The sequence below is a fragment of the Rhinolophus hipposideros genome (genome assembly GCF_964194185.1).
Source record: "Rhinolophus hipposideros genome assembly, chromosome: 8".
Classification (NCBI taxonomy): domain Eukaryota; kingdom Metazoa; phylum Chordata; class Mammalia; order Chiroptera; family Rhinolophidae; genus Rhinolophus; species Rhinolophus hipposideros.
In genome coordinates this window covers 39792397-39812046 of record NC_138054.1, presented here as the reverse complement: position 1 = coordinate 39812046, position 19650 = coordinate 39792397, and the positions used below count along the sequence as shown (strand labels likewise).

At 33.7% G+C, this 19650-nt stretch overlaps 1 protein-coding gene across 1 annotated transcript in view; it reads left to right on the top strand.

Moving 5' to 3' along the window:
• MSH4 (mutS homolog 4) overlaps positions 1–19650 on the top strand; it is a gene marked incomplete at its 5' end in the record, with an annotated part of 78727 nt that overhangs the window by 40099 nt on the left and 18978 nt on the right. Inside the window, 7 exons of the mRNA XM_081057962.1 lie at positions 7044–7118; positions 9455–9519; positions 10674–10843; positions 12580–12716; positions 13689–13792; positions 14840–14964; positions 16861–17061. Coding sequence (XP_080914088.1) covers positions 7044–7118; positions 9455–9519; positions 10674–10843; positions 12580–12716; positions 13689–13792; positions 14840–14964; positions 16861–17061 — 877 coding nt within the window. The remainder of the gene's footprint in view (positions 1–7043; positions 7119–9454; positions 9520–10673; positions 10844–12579; positions 12717–13688; positions 13793–14839; positions 14965–16860; positions 17062–19650) is intronic.

Sequence of the window (19650 nt, the reverse complement as noted above, 5' to 3'; positions counted from 1 at the left end):
TTTTCCCCCTTAAGTATATTGATTTTAGAAAAATACAGTTTTCTGATAATAAATATTTGCTAAGACTAATGCTTAAATTTCTTGATTGAGTTAGCCCAAATGTCTTTTCTTTCTATACAATACTTATGACCTTACTATTTAATGTATTGTAAGAAGAATGTGTGTGTTTTTTATTATACATGTCCAAAATTTTTCCTCTAACATTTGAAAATGTCGATATTAAACAAATTTTTTGAAGTTTTTACCCAAATTTCTTTGCTTCATTTTGAATAACTTTTAACTTTTTTCAGTTGATTTCAGACTGCCATATAGAATATTTGTAATATTCTATATATTACAAAAAAACCTGGCTTTTTTTTCATTCATTCAACAAATGATTTATTTTACCAAGCATCATAAGTGCTAAGGATAAGAAGTAAATCTCTAAGCCAAAGGAATTTATAAACCAATGTGAGATTTAGATTTAAAAAAAAAAGCAGTTACAACATAGTATTATCAAGAACTATCAGAGATCTGATATTCTCCCCTTGTTTCAAATGAACAAGTTAGCCTGATACAGTTTCATAGATGCTAAGAAGGTATGAATCTCCTGGCTCAGAGAGAACAAACTTTAGTACGTCCTCATAGCAATAGCAGTAGCCAGAGTATCAGCATTTTCCCTGCTGGTTCCCCAAGCTCCATTTCCTACAGAGCAATGTGAAGAGGGCCTGATGACTGACATTTGCCCACGGAGTATGTTGCAAGGAGAACTGCTGAGCTTAGGGAACAGAATCTTGTCTAACAGGAAGTAAGTATACTTGCTTGCTATTCTGGAGGAAGACTATTTTTATCTTCCAAGACTATAAACAAACCTAAGGCAATCAATTAAAACAAACCTACCCTTTGCTCTAGAACAGGGGTGTCCAAACTGTGGCCCGCGGGCCAACTGCAGCCTGTGATCCATTTTTTATTGGCCCACAGCAAATTCCAAAAATATATTTAGTTTACTTAAATAAACCGGGTGAGGCAATATGTAATTCACCTCGAGTGAGTGGCCCAGCTGTTTGTGTGTTTTACCGCATGTGGCCTTTGGTGAAAAACGTTGAAAAAAGTTTGGACACTCCTTCTCTAGAAGGAGGTATTTTTCAAGGCTATTCATTACACTAATGTCCTTGAAAAGACTGTCCAGAACAAAAGCAATCAATGCCTCTGCTCACAAGATATGCAGAAATGCAGAAGGCCAATAAAGAATTGTCTCCCAGTTCTTCATGGAGAGACCCTCTCTATGGGCTTTGAAGAAGCAAGCTGCAAGTAGACTCTGTATTCGTTTTTGTTTGTTTGTTTTTTTCTTTTTCCATTGCTGTGTAACAAATTACCCACAACCATAGCAGCTTAAAACCACACATATTTATTATCTCATAGTTTCTGTCAGTTCTGAGGCTATGCATGTCATAGCTTGGTCCTCTGCTTAGGATCTCAGCAGCTGCAGTGAAGGCATTAATCAGGGCTGGATACACACCTGGAGCGCTCAGCACCGCTTATGCGGTCGTGGCAGCATTTAGTTCCTTGAAGCTATAGGATTCATAGCAGCTTACTTCTTCAAAGCTAGCAAGGTAGGGAATGGTTGGAGAGGGAGACAGAGAAAGAACAATGGGGAGAAAATCACCAGTGCTTTAAGAGTTTAAGAAAGTGCCTGTGTGCTAAGACAGTTTCACTACAGCCGGATTTCTCAACCCTGGCACAGTTGACATTTTGTGCTAGAAACTTCTTTTGCTGTCTGGGCATTGGAGGATGTTTTGCAACATCATTGGGTTCTACCCACTAGATGCCAGTAGCGTCTCCCCAGTTGTAACAACCAAAAATGTCTTCAGGCATTGTCTTCAGGCATCAGATATCCCCTGATAGGGAAATTCCCTTCCGTGGAGAACCATTGCTATACAGACTTTAATGGATGGAGGTCAAGTGATTGTTCATGTGTCCTCAGAGTAAGACCATTTCTTTCCAAAACTCCATATTTCCATCAGAAAGAGTTAGTTGGAGCCTTGGGATTTTTCCTGGTTCTATAAAGACCATTCTCCCACCAACTTTTACTTTCAATGTTTGTGCGAACCAACTTTTGTATGAACCATGAGAAGTAATCTCTCAACCCTATTCCTGTTCATGTAAATCACCACAAGAAGCCCAGTACTCTTAAATTATTCCCCATTTAGGACTCTAATTCCCAAATGTCTGCACATTAGATTTTCTGTCTTTATTTTTACCCTTATCCATCCTATGACATCCTTTTATTTTCCCCTCTGGCCCACAAGATGAGTTACGGGCAAAATCTCCTTTATTCTTTACCTTCTCCTTCAAACTGTAACCTGTGTCTTCTGTTATGACTGCTGTTTTGCAGACCTCTTAAGTGGTGGTGGTTCTCTTCCCATTCCTTCTACTGTGGAGTTTAGCGGTTGTATCCTCCTTGCTCCTTACTGCCACTCAGATTATTCACCCTAATTATCACAAGTGTTGATTCTCATGTAGTCAGACGGCCCTTAAGGCTGCCCAGCAGTCATTCTATATTTTCCTTGTCCACTTGCTTTTGCATGCTCTGAGAAACTGTTTCAATCCATCTTCTCCTTCAATCTTCAGCATCTCTCTGAAAGTGACTGCAATATCTGTTTCCTTTACCTTTTGGGTATACAGCTAGACTATGTTTCTCAGACTCCCTTCCAGAAGAAGTAACTGAGTTTCGTCTAATGGAATGTGAGTAGCAGTGATAAATGTCACCTTAGGCCTTATCCCTAGAGAATTTGCTCTTTCTGCCTCTTCTAAGTAGCTGCAGAGGATCCAGCAGAAGAGTGATGAAACTACAAGATAGAAGGAACCTGGGTCTTTAAATGACAATGTGGAAGGTTACCCTTCCACATACATCGGAGCCACATTGGACTTTGTGTGAACAAAAAATGAGATACTGTTACATTAAGTCTTTCAGATTGGGGGAGTATGTTATTGGAGTTGGTTTATTTGCCTTACTATCAGTTCCTTTCCCCACCCTATTCTTAGCTGATGATGATCTTACTTCTTCACTAAGCAAAGTCAAGAAATCAGAATAGAACTGCCCTAAGCTCTGACAACTGCATTGATCTCCACTTACCAATGTACATTGTGTCGTCTGTGATTCCTATGGATAACAGACAGGATAAGCTGCCTGTCCATCTTCCTGACTACAGCCAGCCCTTTCACTTGTATCTTAGTTTCCGTTATTGTTTACCTCTTCATGGGACAGTACTTCAGAATTTTCCCTGTCTTGCATCTGTCAATTTACCCCTTTTTACTTTTTTTCCCATCAGCATACAAACATGCTGTTACCACTTATTAAAATAAAATAAAAATTGCTTAATTTTACTTCCCATTCTTACTTTCTTCCTATTTCTCTTTCTCTTTACAGCAAAATTCCTTGAAAGAATTATCTGTAATTGATGTCTCTAATTACTCTCCTTTTCTCTCCTGACCCCATTGCAATCTGGCCTTGACCCTCACTTCTTTACTAAAACTGCTCTTGTCAAGGCCCCAGATGTCTCTGCATTGCTAAAGCCAATGGTTACTGGCAGTGCAGTTCTCATTATACTTGATCTACCAGCAAAATTTGACACAGTTGAACACATTCTTTTCCTTGAAATATTTTCTTCATTTGCCTTCCAGAAGAGTACCCTTTCCTTATTTTCTTCCTATCTTTCTATGTATTACCGTCTTTTAGACAGTCTTTTAGACCTATTTAAAAAGTCATGAAAAATGTACACCCGGAAAACTGCACAAAAGTGTAGTGCTCACTGATTTATTATATAGTGACCATCTATGTAACAACCACCCAGGTAAAGAAATTGGGATTGCCATTACTTCAGAAACTCCCCTTCTGTTCCTCCTGTTGTCGTTCTCTACCACCCTCCAAAAAATCCCCACTTCTTGGTCATCATGTTCTTGTTTTTTCTTTGTAATTTAATTTTACATGTTCTTTTTAAATCTTTATATACAAAGAATCATTAAGTTTATATTTTTTATATCTGGATTCTTTTAGTCAATATTATGTTGTCAGATTTCATCATGTTGTTGTATATAGCTGTAGCTCATTTATTTCCATTGCTATATAATATAGCACTGTATGAATATGCTATTATTCATTTCCCTGTCATTTGACTTTTGAGTTGTTGACAGTTTTTGGCAATTAGAAATAATGCTGGTAAACAAGTCTTGTACCTGTTTCTTAATACAATTGTGTACATAATTTTTATTGGATACATTGTTAGGAGTGGAATTTCTGGGTCATGGGGTATGCATATCTTCAACTTTAGTAGATAATGACAAAAATGTTTTTCACAATCATTGAACCAATTTACATTCTCATCGGCAGTATATGAGAATTCCCATTGTTCTTCCCAAAACCTATTATCAATTTTAAAATTTTAACCATTGTGGTTGATAAATAATTGTAGTATTTCATTGTGGTTTTAATTTCCATTTTCATTTTAATGAGGATGAACACCCTTTCATGTGTACATAGCCCATTTGAATACCTTCGTTTGTGAAAGTCTTGTTCAAGCCTCTTGATCATTTTTCTGTTGGGTTGTTTATCTTCTTTTGTGATTTGTAGAGCTTCTTTTTATATTTTAGATAGGAGCCCTTCATTGGTTCTGTGTTGCAAATAGCTTTTAGTGTGTTTTTTGCTCAGTATTGTGGAGTAGATGCTGTTGGGTACTACCCCCATCCCCTTGGCATTCACTTTTGTACAAGGAAGGCTTCTTACAGCAAGCAGCTGAAACTCCTGCCAGAGGACTTTCTCTGACTGCAGGAGAGACTAGAGTTGTTGCTCAGGCAATAGGTCTTGACCAATACTGAATAGAAGTAGGTGAATAAATACCACCCCCTTTTTTTTTTTTTAGCCTATGGAGATAGCTTCTGAAGCTTACTCTATACCATCTCTGACAGGTCTCCAGCAGGACTGAGCCATAATGACATTCAGTGGTATTCAATGCAAATCCTTAATGCATCCTGTATTGCTGTCCTTTCTTTCCCTTCTTACTTCCCCACTCCCTTGCCTATACTTGAATTATTTTTGAAATAAATCATTTGCCCTCAAATTATAGTTTCTCAAAGTTTGCTTTTGGAGAACTGCTTCTGGGTCAGTGGTGTCGTTTGACGAATAGAACTTCTCATTAGGTTGGTGCAAAAGTAATTGCGGTTTTTGCGATTATTTTTAAACGTTTAAACTGCAATTACTTTTGCACCAACCTAATAATTCCAATGTAATCTAGTTTATGATTTTTCCTTCGTAGTTAGTGTTTGTTGTATCCTGTTAAGAAGTCTGTAAGAAGTACCCCAATGTCTTTATTGTACCCATGGCATTTTAATTTGTGGAGGTGACAGTGATGACATAGAGAGGCTAATATCATTAAAAGATTTTTATTACTTGCAATTCCTGAGAGGAGGGAGCATGCCACACAGGGTCACATGGAAAAGTACCAGAATTGGTCAGGAATCAAAAGAAATGAGAGGAGAACATTGAAAAAGCCTTTATTATTAAGGCAGCAGGAAGTTGTTAGGTGGAAATGTCCCCTAAGTGTAGGAAGCAAAACAAAGAGGTTGGCATTTGTGGTTGGTAACATGTTTTTTGTGCACTCACAAAAGCCAGACAATGTGAAACATGTAAACAACTTTAGCCATTAGTTTGGTCCTGTGATTAATGGATGCCAAATCATTAAATATACAATTTATGAAAACTAGTTAGAACACCCAAGGTACTGAAGATATTCTTTTTTGTTATAGTCCAGATGTTTTACTGTTTTAATTTTTATATTTAGATCTACAGTCCACCTGGAATTGATTTTTGTATGTGGTGTGAGGAAGGGACCACGTTTCATTTTTTTCTCTCTCATAATTGGCACCATTTATGGAAAAGACTGTCCTTTTCTCAAGTTCTGCAGTCAACCTTTGTAAACTCATGTAATTGGGTCTGTTTCTAGATTCTTTACTCTGTTCCATTGGTCTTTTTATCCATCCTTGTGTTGATACCACAGTTTCTTAGTTTCTCTAACTTTATTATAAATTGACATTTGTTGGAGTTAGTCCTTCCACCTTGTTCTTATACAAGAACATCTTGGCTATTTTTGGAAGCTGTTCTCCTTTGGTAATAGTGATAGTTGTCTTCTGTTTGGTGAATTTTATTTATTTTGAAATTTTCCAGTTAGTTTCAGAGATCCATTGTAAGAGAGCATGAGATAACTTGTTTTAGGGCTAAAAACATTCATTTTGGTATTGCTTCTAAATTGACCCATATGGTCACAGAAGAGTTCAGGTATTGTATGTGCAATGGGCATAAAGGTCAGGAGACTTCAAAAAAAAAAAAAAGAGAGTGCCATATCAATTACTATTATGTCTTAATAGTAATATCCTAACACTTCTTGTCAATATTGGTAAATTAGTCCATCTACAAGAACATCTTCATTTTCCCAGGTTTAGTAGCATTGCTTGGCTTAGAGACAGTACTACAATTTAATAAATAAAAAGTTTATTTATAAAATTTAGAATGCTGGTGTTGCTTTATTTTGAAAAAATATGTCATTAATTTGGACAACTGAAATTATGAAAATTGTTTTACTTGCACGAAGAGGAACTAATGAGGGACATTTGTGTTGTTATATAATTATCTGGGGGGATTCAGCTTTTCAAATATCATCTATCCACAAATACCCTTTGTGCCTTTTCCTATTAACCCTAGTCTCTTAGTGCTGCTCATGATTGAAGTGTATCTCCTATTGCTACTGTGGGTTAAGGTGGACCCAAGAGGCTGAAACAGAAATGCAAGTTGGATATAATGAGGAATTCTTTGAGTGTCAGACTTTCAGGAGACTAGTGTGCTAATATATTTGATGGGTCAGTAATTTCTAAACAATGTTTATAGACTGGCATCCTGGCTAGGTTGATACATAAAAATGTATGGAATATGATAAGTGTAGAATGTTTAAGAGGAAAACCCATTTTTGTATTAAATGCTTATGGTATCCATATTTGGATTTTTATGTTAATAGGTTAATGCAGCTGAATCAAAGATAACAAATTTAATATACCTAAAACATACCTTGGAACTTGTGGATCCTTTAAAGGTAATTTATATGTGTGCATATTGTACAAAATAGGACTAGGATCAGTTTTTTAAAATTTTTTGTTTTGAAAAAAATTCAAATTTAGAGAAAGTTACAAGAATTGTATAATTAATTCCCATATTCTCTCTCTTTACATGCACAGCACACACAGACATATTATTATCCTTACTATTGTTCTTATTGAACCATTTGAGACTAAGTTGTAGTACCTAAATACCAAAATGTATATCTCCTACGAAAAAGAGTGTTTTCTTTCATAACCACAATATCATTATAAAATTCAGGCTACTTAGCATTAACACAATATTGTTATATAATGTGTGGCCCACATTCACATTTTTCTTACTGTCCTAATAATATTCTTTATGGATTCCCCCCCTCCCCCCGATACAGGGTCTAGTCCAGCATGATGGATTGTATTTAATGTCATGTTTCTCTATACTTTTTTAAATTGAAAAGTATCTCAGCTTTTGTCTCTCATTGTATTGACGTTTTGAAGAATAAGGGTCAGTATTTTTTATAGGATATTCTTCAATTTTTGTGATCGCTTCCTCGTGGTTAAATTCAGCTTATGCATATTTGGCAGTAATATTCTATGAGCAATGTTGTATCTTTCTCATGATGTAGTTTTCTTATGCTTGGTGATACTCTGATCAGGTTCCTCTCTTTAAAGTTATAAGTAATCTATGGAGAAATGCTTTGAGACTGTAAGTATCATGTTTCTCATTAAACTTTCATTTATTTAGTCTTTATTGACAACTCTTACCTGAAGTAATTGTTACTCTGATAGTCACAAAATGGCAATTTTCTCATCAATTTTTAAATACTATCCTGTGCAAAACATTTTAAAAATAAAATGCCAAAATAGCTGCTTTCTAAAAGAAAAAAATAATGAAAAATATGGAATACTTGATTTCAAAAGTGGTGTCATCTTTCTTACAATGAAAAAAGTATAGTAATAAATTCCTCCAGAGCCAAATTGATGAAACACACATTTCAAACTTTAATATGTCAAAGCAAAGTAAAAGCCAAAGAAATTTAGGAAAAATTTGTAGCAAATTACAGACAAAATTGTTATTTCTGTCATCATAAAACTCATGTAATTCCATAAGAAAATACTAGAATGCCAGTGGAAATAAGGAAAATGACCCCAAAAAGTGGTACTATTTGGTACCAGAAAAGTTTAATCTCACTATTAGTCAAAGAAATGAAAATTAGTACCATGGTTTTTAATCTGTTCTTACTGGATGCAACTTCCTGCTAATGAGATAATGTGAGACAGGTAACTTCTTAGATTGCTGGTACAAATTGAGTACAAATTGTACATACTTCACAGGACAGTTTCGAAACACATATCTTTTGATTCTATAATGCTACTTGTAGAAATCTGTCTGGAAGATCTATTAAGAAATGTTGACCAAGATTTATGCCCAGTGGTGGACATTGCAGCATTATTTATATTAGTGAGAAATTATAAGTAGCACAGAACTCCGAATTAGAAGAAGAGACTATCTGCTTTCCTCAGGGTGGAATGTATATTTGAAATTATTTTAAAAGTTTTCTATAAAAAGTTTCTAATGCCCATGACATAGTATTAAGTGGGGGAGAAAAGGAACATGCAATGATATAAAATTTTTGATTTAAATAAGTGACAGGAAATATACCATAATATTTAGAGTATTTATCTTTGAAAGGGTGGTAGAATTATGAGTAATTTAAATATGTTTTTATGCTTTCATAAATTTTCTCATTTTACCAGTATGTAAATATTATTTTTTATTCATAAGCAAAAATGTTACCACCATTGTCTCACAGCAAACTAAAAAATCAGGTTATGTTTCCTCCTCCTCTTTTCTGTTTATTTGAACAGTGACCATTTATAGTTTCCATTCAGCAAATTAAAATCCCTACTTTTACCATGTGAGACTGGAGAAATTGCTCTATTGTTGAATATACAAAGCAGTTTTTAGTTTAATGTAAATTTAACCCAAAATTTGGAATTATATGTAGAGTACTCCAAATATGTAATGATATATCTGTAAGTACCTCTAATAAGTAGTTGGATGTTAACAATTAGTTGGGAGACAAGAAAAATAAGTCATAATAGTGAAGCAGTGGAGCCTGCTTATTAGCCCTGTGCTCTTTGTCTGGAAAATAGGAAAGATACCATCTGTCCTCACCTACTTACCTCAAATGTATTTTATGAGTACATAAATACGAAAATGAAACAAAAAAGAACTTTGCAAGCTGTAAAGTATTAAACAAATGTAAAATGCTATGTTTGAATAATGTCATCACTTATTATCCTTAACTATCTTTATTTTATTCTTTACTAGATCGCTCTGAAGAACTGTAACACACCTTTGTTAAGAGCTTACTATGGTTGCTTGGAAGATAAGAGGTCTTGGTCACTCAACCGTTAATAAACTATCAGATTTTTCCTTACTTTCTGATTATAACTGATTTTAAGGACTCTAATTATATTCTGTAGAACAGTTACTTGAGCTTTGGTTAATAGAACCTTTAAACTATTCATCAAAATTTTAACTATACATTTCATCTTATAGATAACAATGAATAGTGTTGAGTATTTGTCTTGGTGGACAATTCAAAAAGCATTAAAAATTGAAGTCATACAATTTTAATATTTTTTTAGCCATTCTCTATGGAAAGACTTGCAAATATTTTTTTTTAAAAAACCATTTCTGTCTTTTGTTATATCATGAAGGACCTAGTGTAACCAAAAACAAACAAACAAAAAAAACAGTAGACGTGAATACTGAATAAGATGTAAACAGTTTTTAGCATCATGGTTCTTGACCAAAAAGACTTGTGATACTTAAGAGCTGATATTTCATTGATTCATGATTTATATCTTGTGTGAGGCCACAAATTGAGGTTAATAATAAAACTGAATTAATTACAAATAAAATACAGAACAGATTAAAGCAAAAGATTAGGAAAACAGGTATTACCAGACTTCTGGTTTACCTTATCACTGCATGTAATCACTGCTACACTGTCTCACAGTACTCGAAGATGTTTAGTCTCCTTTGCCTCAATTGCATGCAAGGACCATAGAAGTCTAACAATTAAGTTTGCAAACTCATCCTAGAAAAAGTGCTACATAATTCATTACTGAATATCACTACAGTCACCTTTGAAGTATTCCCTTTTGGGAAGCTATGCACCGAGGCCAGTGCCTAATCCACCCTTCAAAGCAATTTTGGAACTCTTTCTGGCATGGCCATTAATATAAGACCCAGTCTTATTTTACTATAAGGCCGAGTCTAATATAATATAATATAATACCTGGTCTTATATTTTTACTCCAAAAGACACACGAGAGATGATGGTCTGGCTAGGTTTTATTTTCGGGGAAACAGGGTAGTTCTAACTTATGTAAATTTAAATCTATATGTATTGCTTAATTGTTTATTTTCAAAATAATTTTCAACAATAATTTAAGAAAAGATCGTATTTGCCATCATTAACTGTGATTCAAATTATAAATTAAAATAACTATTTGACTTTGCCTATAATGCTCTTGTTTAGGTTTGGAATCATACTTGAAAAGATTAAAACAGTAATTAATGATGATGCAAGATATATGAAAGGATGCCTGAACATGAGGACTCAAAAGTGTTATGCAGTGAGATGTAACATAAACGAATTTCTTGACATAGCTAGAAGGACATATACAGAGATTGTAGATGACATAGCAGGTAATTTAATTATGTGAGCATATTTTTCTGTGTTTTTAGAAATTAAACTTTTTAAAGACATGCTGTGCTTTTTTGCTGGTAATAACCTGCCATGCATATTTTTAATTTATTTTTTGTTATAAAAACAAAGTTAACAAATTCTCATTTAAGAAAAATTTTTAAAAATAAAGATCTCAAAGTGTTATAATATGCCTAATTTTTTATCCAAAGTTAAATATAGAGTTACTTTCATACAACATTGTGTATCAACCACATAAAAATGCAGGCTGTCAGTACTAAAGCATTTCAGTGAATGGAGAGATACCATTTTTTCTAGAAGAGATAACATTTGAACCAGTATAGTAATTAATTTAACAAATAGTTATTGAGCTCCTAGGAAATGTAGACACTGTTCTGGGTCTGGGAATATGTAGTGAAGAAGACAAAGTGTTTGTCCTCATGGAGCTTCTGTTCTAGTAGGGGAGACAGACAATAAAGAAAATAGACACGTGTGTGTGTGTGTGTGTGTGTGTGTGTGTCAGTATTGATACGAGTATATTACATAATTCTGCATGGCTATACAACATGAAGAAAAATACAGCAGGTTAGAGGGTTCTGAGATAGACTGGGTGTGGAGGCAGAGAGAATGGAATGTTTTTAGTACACAGAATAGCCTAGAAAGAAATTCCACTCACTGGCAGTGGTACAAACTGAAGCACAAAGGCATCTGGAAGGGATGGTGAGGATATTTGTTAGGATCGAATAGGGTATTCTCTTATAGAACTAGTAAGAGAGAAGATCAGAAATGGAGACTGACGACCAGAATTTAGTCTTTGAAGGCCAAGAGTTTGGATTTCCCCCCCAACGAGAATGAACAGACAGTGACATATTTTTGCTCTGTGGAGTGACATTGATCAAGACGATATGTTGAATGAATTTGAGTGGAGCAATGGAGACAGGGAGACCATTTTAATCTATTACAAATTAACAAAGTATTATTTAGGATGAGAACTATGTAAGAGAGGAGAGAAATGCAAAGGAAAATTGGATGAGTTAATAATTGAGTAGGTGTGACCATGGCAAAGGGAAATATAGCCATTGGTTCCAGTGGAGATTTTTCACCTGAGAATGGTGGTGCCACTGAGAAAAGCAAGAAAATTGTTGGAGGAACTGTTTTAGAATAAAGATGTTAGTTTTCTCAAGTAGTATTCAAAGCACTAATTGTCATCATGTTAAAATATAAATTTAGAACTCTGTGATGAGTTTGAAGTTGATAGGGAGATTTGGATTTTTTAGGAATTTTATTTGATGAATCACCAATTTCTTTTTTGGAGTATTTTCTTTTGTAAACTATGTTTTATAGAGGGAATTTCTTACTGTGAATTAATGATTGCAATAATGTATGTGTATATTCCTTTTCAAAAAAAGTAAAATGAATAACAAATCAAAAACTAGTATTCCTAATACAGAGTATAAAATAGTCTTGGTTTCATTTTTTATTTTAATTTTTACAATTTCTTTTACTTTCAAAAGACCTAACACAATGACTGTCTCTGCACTACATTTTTTTTCTTAGAAGAATACTTAACCACATATTTTAGACGTTAAAAATCTTTAGAGTTTAAAAGTATGACAAGACTTTCCTATTTATATATAAAATAAGAAGAAACAATCATGGGATATTTTTAAACAGAAAAAGTAATTTTCTCATTAAAATTTTTTGCCTTGTTTTTGTTTTTCTTGTTTCTGGTCACTAGGAATGATATCACAGCTTGCAGAAAAATACAGTCTTCCTTTAAGGACAAGTTTTAGCTCTGCTCGAGGATTTTTCATCCAGATGACTATAGATTGTACAGTCCTCCCCAATGATCAGCTTCCTTCAGAGTTTATTAAGGTACATGCTAGAGTATGGGAAGGCAATTATCGTTTCGAATTTTGTAGGATTATAGTTACGTATCTTCAGGTACTCCTTGAGTTTTACATGCCAAATTTCTGAATATTCTGTATATTGTGTCTCCTATCTTCCCACCTAGAAGCTGTTTTTTTTTTTTTTCAAGAGAAATACCAAACATGTACTTCCCACAATTCTGGGAGCGTGGTATGAGTAAAAAAGGAAAGTGAAGAAACACAGTCCAAAAGGTTTTTTTTTATCAAAGAAATTTGGAAAAGACAGTAACATCTCATTTTCGGTAGTTCTCCAATGCATACTTGCCTATTAAAGGTTTAAAAGTCCTGAAGTTGAGAAATCTACTTAACTTTTTTTAATCCAATATTGCCAAACTTTTGGACCAGGGAAATATTTTTTCCCATATGCATATTAACTCCTCCACAATATGCCAGTTTGGGAAAGTCCAACCCACTTTAATCATGGTTTCTCTGCTCCCAGGGGGTTCCTTTGGACAAAAACAAACCATTCGAATTTCAGGGTTTTAAAATATATACTGTATCCCCAAGTAATGTGGGATGGAAGAAGTAAAGAGTGGGTTGAGACTTAGTAATAGGGTTAGAGAAAGAGTGAAGTTCAGATATGAGGCAAGTCTAAAACCTGTCAGAGATGGAGTGAGGATTACTGATCTGTATCCTGCATACATGACTTGGTAATAAGGTGTAATGTTTTAGCATTTCTATACGGCTGTTTTAAGACCTGTAAAAATACTGATGTTAGATGGACTAAGTTAAAAACTCCTGCTTTAGCTTTTGAAGTTATCTTTTCTCATTCACAAACATTATTTGGGACTTTTTCTGTGAAACTATATATGAAAAATTGAAGTGATTAATCCAAATACCTATATTGTTTAAAACCTGTATGTTTTATTTCATAGGAGTATACATGTGTCTTGACATTTGTTCTTTAATTTCCTAGCAGATTTCTAAAGTGAAAAATTCTTACAGCTTTACATCAACAGATTTAATTAAAATGAATGAAAGATGCCAAGAGTCTTTGAGAGAAATCTATCACATGACCTATATGTAAGAGCATTTGAAGTTTTTGAATATTGAATTAAATTGGTTTAATTTGAGACACTATAATACATTTTATTAATTGACTTTTGTGTCTGATTACAGAAAATTATAAAATTATGAATGTTAGCAAAGAAAGAACATTTCCTGGATGAACAGTTAAAACTTTTAAAGTCTGCTGTTGTGATTGGGATCAGTGAGCCTCAGAAGATATAGGGCAAATTTTAATTGCAAAATAACCACATTACACTGATACTTCTGTAGTATACATTCCACCATAATGCAGAATTTGGTATAATATGGGCTTATTTTGGGCTTCATTCAGTTTTCCTATGGTATGCAAGCCCTCAGCTTCTCCTGCCAACTCTTGCTATTCTTAAAACAGTAGCAATACAGCTAGAAATAAGAAATAGAACATTCAGAATTGGTGAGCTGAGATGAAAAAGAAAAATGTTGGGCTTTCAAAACAATTGAAAGAGCATAGACCACAGAGATTATAAGACACAGTAAATTCTGACAACATATTCCTTGTAAGGGAAAAACTTTTATATTGTTACAATGATGATAACTGCCACATAAAAGCTTAAATAATTATGTTGTTAAAGTGTGGGTGTGGGTGTGAGAGAGACAGAGAGATAAGAGAGGGAGTATATGGGTGAGAGAAAATACATGATAGCTTTTGTGTCGAATTTAACATATGCAAAAATAAAATTATTAGCAGATGGGATCTCTTGAAGTATAAAGAGGGCTTTAACATATAAAATATTTTTTATTAATAAAAATTTCATTGCTATTTAATAAAAGCAGCCATTTAAAAACATGGTACTAACACAGTAGAAGATGGATTCTTTGCTACTAAGTAGCTGTGACTCTGAGTATGAGCATCAGTTTCGTCATCTCTACAATGAGATATAGAACAATAGACTTTACCTGTAGTGTACAACTCAAATGTGAATGTTATTTTACCTCAGGCAATGAATTTAATACTGTTTTACAATTACACTGTCTGTCCCTGTTTAAAAAGCATTACTTGTCTTACCAAACATCTACTTTCAGGATAGTGTGCAAACTGCTTAGTGAAATTTATGAACATATTCATTGTTTATATAAACTGTCTGACACGGTGTCAATGCTGGATATGCTACTGTCTTTCGCTCATGCCTGCACTCTTTCTGACTACGGTAAGTGACTTTCTTTGGGATAAATATGCTGCATAGTGAAATTTGTATTCTGTTCAAGCAATGCTATATAACAATTATGAATGTTTTACATTTTTTACCTGAAATATAGTCTCTTGCCTATCGTCCTAGACTAACACTCAAAATAGAGAAAGTGAAATTGTCCCTGAAATTTCTTTTAAAAGTCAGAAAATTATTTACTGAGAAATTGACAAATCAGAAAGTAGAAACTGCAAGAAATTTTAAAGGTTCCCAAAATAAAAAAGACTGCAGAGCTGTCTCCTTGGTGAAAAGGACAGTGATGCAAATTTATGAAGTTCCAGTCTGAAGACCCATTAGAAGCAGTGTGACTAATACTAATAGACATGAGAGAAATGAATCCCCAAAGTGAGCATTTTCTAAACTAGCTCCTTAGATATGAGCATCCCAAGATCAGGAATTATATCATTTATTTTTGTATCTCAACTGTACAGGCCTTGAATATAAATGTTAAGTAATTTTCTAATGTTAAATGGATACTTCAAATTTGCCCCTTATAATTTCTTATTCAACTTATCAGTAATAACCATACTTTAGTATGCAAATTTCAGAACTAGTATGTGATAATTAAGGTTGAATAATTGTGGACTTAATAACATTAAAGTTTCTAGTTAAAACCAGCAGTAATATTTCCAAAATATTATGTTAATTTAGTTTTATAATGGGAAATAAATATAAAGATTTCTTCATATTTCGTATTTTCTCATTTCTTATGGAAATGTCAATTTTTTCAATTGGTGTTTTATAGGTACAAACTTTCCATACTTTTACATTTCCTTTGGGGGTCAAAAACTTAGGTTAGGGTCCAGCTAATTTTAACAGTTTTCTTAACTATTAAGTATTTGATGTTGCTCCATTTAAATTTGAGAGGGACCATCCTGAAACTCCCAACCTACAAATAATGAATTTTTGATGTTAAAAAGGATTTTAAAATAATTAAAAATTTATTTTCTAGCCAATTTTACTTTTATAACAAATGCTTTCAAGTTTATCAATGTGTTTCGTCTAGAACAGGGGTGTTTAAACTTTTTTCAACGTTTTTCACCAAAGGCCATATGCGGTAAAATACACAAACAGCCGGGCCACTCACTCGAGGTGAAGTACATATTGCCTCACCTGGTTTATTTAAGTAAACTAAACATACTTTTGGAATTTGCTGCGGGCCAATAAAAAATGGATTGAGGTCTGCAGTTGGCCCGCGGGCCGCAGTTTGGACACCCCTGATCTAGAGGAATGCAGCATTTTAGTTTTTACTTGTCCTCCCACCCTCTTCCTTCTCCCCTCACTTCAAGAAGTATCCTAAAGACCTGGTCATCATTTATTTCTATAAATTAACAATATAATTTTTGTCTTTTTTCTCTGTTCTCTGAGATTTCATTTTAGACAAAAGTTATATAAGGGTTTGGACATAAAATTATTTTTATATTTGATTTTCTATATTCATACCTCATTTGAACAACTAAGTATGCTAAATTTGAAATAATGCTTAAGGTGGGGATTAAGTAATGTGCAATTTTGTGGTATCTATAATTGATGTTATTTTAAAACTATTATCAATGGCTAGTTGATTGTTCTTAATCTATACAAATCTGAAAATGTTATGAACTGTTTTGTAGACTAAGACGACAGGGAACTAACTCCTAGACGTTCCCTGAAAGTGCATAAAAGTAATGGTATTTAGAGTGTGCCAATTATAATATAGAAGTATTTAGGCAGGGTTAAGGGATGAAATAATACCTTAATATTGTTCAAAATTGATCCTAGTAAAATCACTAAGGTATACATAGTATGTACACACCACAGAAATCTTTAAATATAAATATATTAACCTTTCAAAACCATTCTGTTTTTTCCCTTTAGTTCGGCCAGAGTTTACTGATACTTTAGCAATCAAACAGGGATGGCATCCCATTCTTGAAAAAATATCTGTGGAAAAACCTGTTGCCAACAATACCTATATTACAGAAGGGAGTAATTTTTTGATCATAACTGGACCTAATATGAGTGGGAAATCCACATATTTAAAACAGATTGCACTTTGTCAGATTATGGCCCAGATTGGTAAGTTATGGCTTACTTAGTAGTTAACCAATTCTGCTCCCCGTTTGAAATTTTGTGTACATGATCTTTTAGATCCAGGTTAATTAAGAACCGTTTGCAGTAGATTTTCTTACCTAAAAGTATAGTAGTGTACTATACTTTTAGTACTAGATACTTAGTAGTGTCTAGTATGTAGACCATATCTTTTACGATTTGGTATTTAGCTCCTTCTGATTTTGGTCTGATTGTACTAAAAATTTTATAGAATATAGCAGAATTAGAGACTTCCTTCCTATCATTATTAATGTTGTATCAATTATTACTAAACTGAATTATCTAATTATCAAAAGCAAATTTGGCTGTGAGAAAATGTGAAATAAGTAGGATAAGCTGCTGCCTTGAACAATCCATACTAAGATTTTTCTAAACTTATAACATTGGGTGGATAAACATTTCCCTTACTTAATTTAAGGGGTACCAATAAATTTTGCCCAGCAATTGATAAATTACACACACATGTGCATATACACACGCATATAAATGACTGTCAATGGCCCAACATTGTCACATATTTCTTAGTGTAGAGGCACAACTTACCTCTTGTCTCTGAAAACTAGGTTTCTTTGAGGACTATATGAATCAGAGATGAGATGATTGGTCCTAATGAAGTAGTTCTTAACCAGAGATGATTTTGGTTCCCCTTTCCCCCTGGAATTTGGCAATAGCTGAAGATATTTTTGGTAGTCACACTCAGGGGAGTGTAAAGTCCCCTCAGAGGGGGATGCCCTAAACATCCTACAATGCACAGGACAGCTCCTCTCCTCCCATCCCCACACAAACACAAGAAGGGTTTATCCAGCCCAAGGTGTTAGTTAAGTGCTATGGTTGAGAAATCCTGGTGTGATGTAATGATTGTAAGGGGAATACAGCAGTAATGATATTGGCACTACTGAGAAAGAAAACCAGAATGAATAAATGGTAAATAGTTTATTGAGTTTATAGTTTTATTGGAATTAAAAGAGCATCTTAGTGAACTTCCCTTTCCTTATAAGTATACAGATTCACATGTCACATATGCATAATCCTGCTTCTGTTTGAATCGTTATGAGGAGCTCTGTCCTTTAAAAAACAGGCTATCCAATTTTTGGATAGCACAAATTGTTTGAGCATTCATTATACAGAATTGAAATTTGACTTTCTATAACTTCTACTCGTTAGTCCTAATTCTTATTTTCTATACATCACAGAATGACCTAGTATCTCATAATAGCCCTTCAAATATTTGAAGAAAATTATTCTACTTCTCTTGTCACTGTTCATCTTAAACCTCTCTATATAATATCTCATATGATCTGATCATAAAGAGAACAGTAGGACTTGAGGCCAGTGGGCTCTCAACAACAAAAAATAAATAAAATAAAATTTTAAAAAAGGTTTAAAAAAAAAAAAGAACATAGACTTTGGAACTAGGCTTAGTTTGTCTAGTTACTACCTATGCGATTTTAGGCAAATTATTTAACCTCCTTTGTTTTCCTATCTGTAAGTGAAAATTACAGTAGTACCTACTTCGAAGAATAGTTGTAAAGATTGAGATAATGTGTATAAAATAATATGGACTTAAGGGGAGGGTGTGAGAAAGAAGGAGACTTTTCAGGTAGAGGTAAGAACATTTTCTAAAGCACAGAAGCAAAAAAATAGTATGGTATTCCCAAGGAACTACAAGGAGTCCAGAGACTTTGCAGTTCCTTTGCTTTGTAGAACAAAGAGTGACTGGGAGTGGTGGCAGGGCATAGAACTGGAGAGATGGGCAGGAGTCACATCATGAAGGGCCTTAGTAACTTAACGAAGGAGATTGAACTTCATCTAGAAATCTATAGGGAGCTATTGAAATTTAAGCAAGAGAATAGCATGATTGGATTTGACTTTTAGATATAGATCACTCTGGTTGATGTATGGTTAGATGAAAACCAGACCAAAAGCAAAACACCAACCAGGAGGCTTTTGTAATAATTTAGATAAAAAATGTCGAGAGCCTCTTTGGTGGTTAAGAGACAGGAAAAAATATAAACATACATCATATATGCGATATTCTTTACTTAGTATTTTTACATTTATTTTCCCATTTAATTCTGCTAATCCTGTAAATTATATTAAAGAAATCTGCTCTCTAAGGTGCAATCATTATAATTACTATTACTAGTATTACTCTTATTTTTATTAGTGTTGTCCTGACTTTTGTTTTCTTTTTCTGTTAGTCCTTATTCCTCAGAAGTAGATCCTATTCTTCATCCTTACCTTTATTTTAAATCCTGAAATAATTTGGCTTTGTTTCTTTACTCTCATTATTTCACCATTTGTCTATATAGAGTTCTGTATACTTGGTACTTTCCCATTCAACTATTTGTATATTTTTATTTTCTTGTGATTTCAGAATGTCTTTTATATGCCATTCTATATAGAGGTAGTTGTATTAATCAGATAAATTTGTTTTCAAAAGATGAATATTTTAAGTTAGTTAGCCTGATAACTTCTCAGGCAGAAACAGTCTTATGGATGAAAATTCACATTTTTTAAATAAATGTCTTGCTTTCATTTGATTGTTATTTCTGT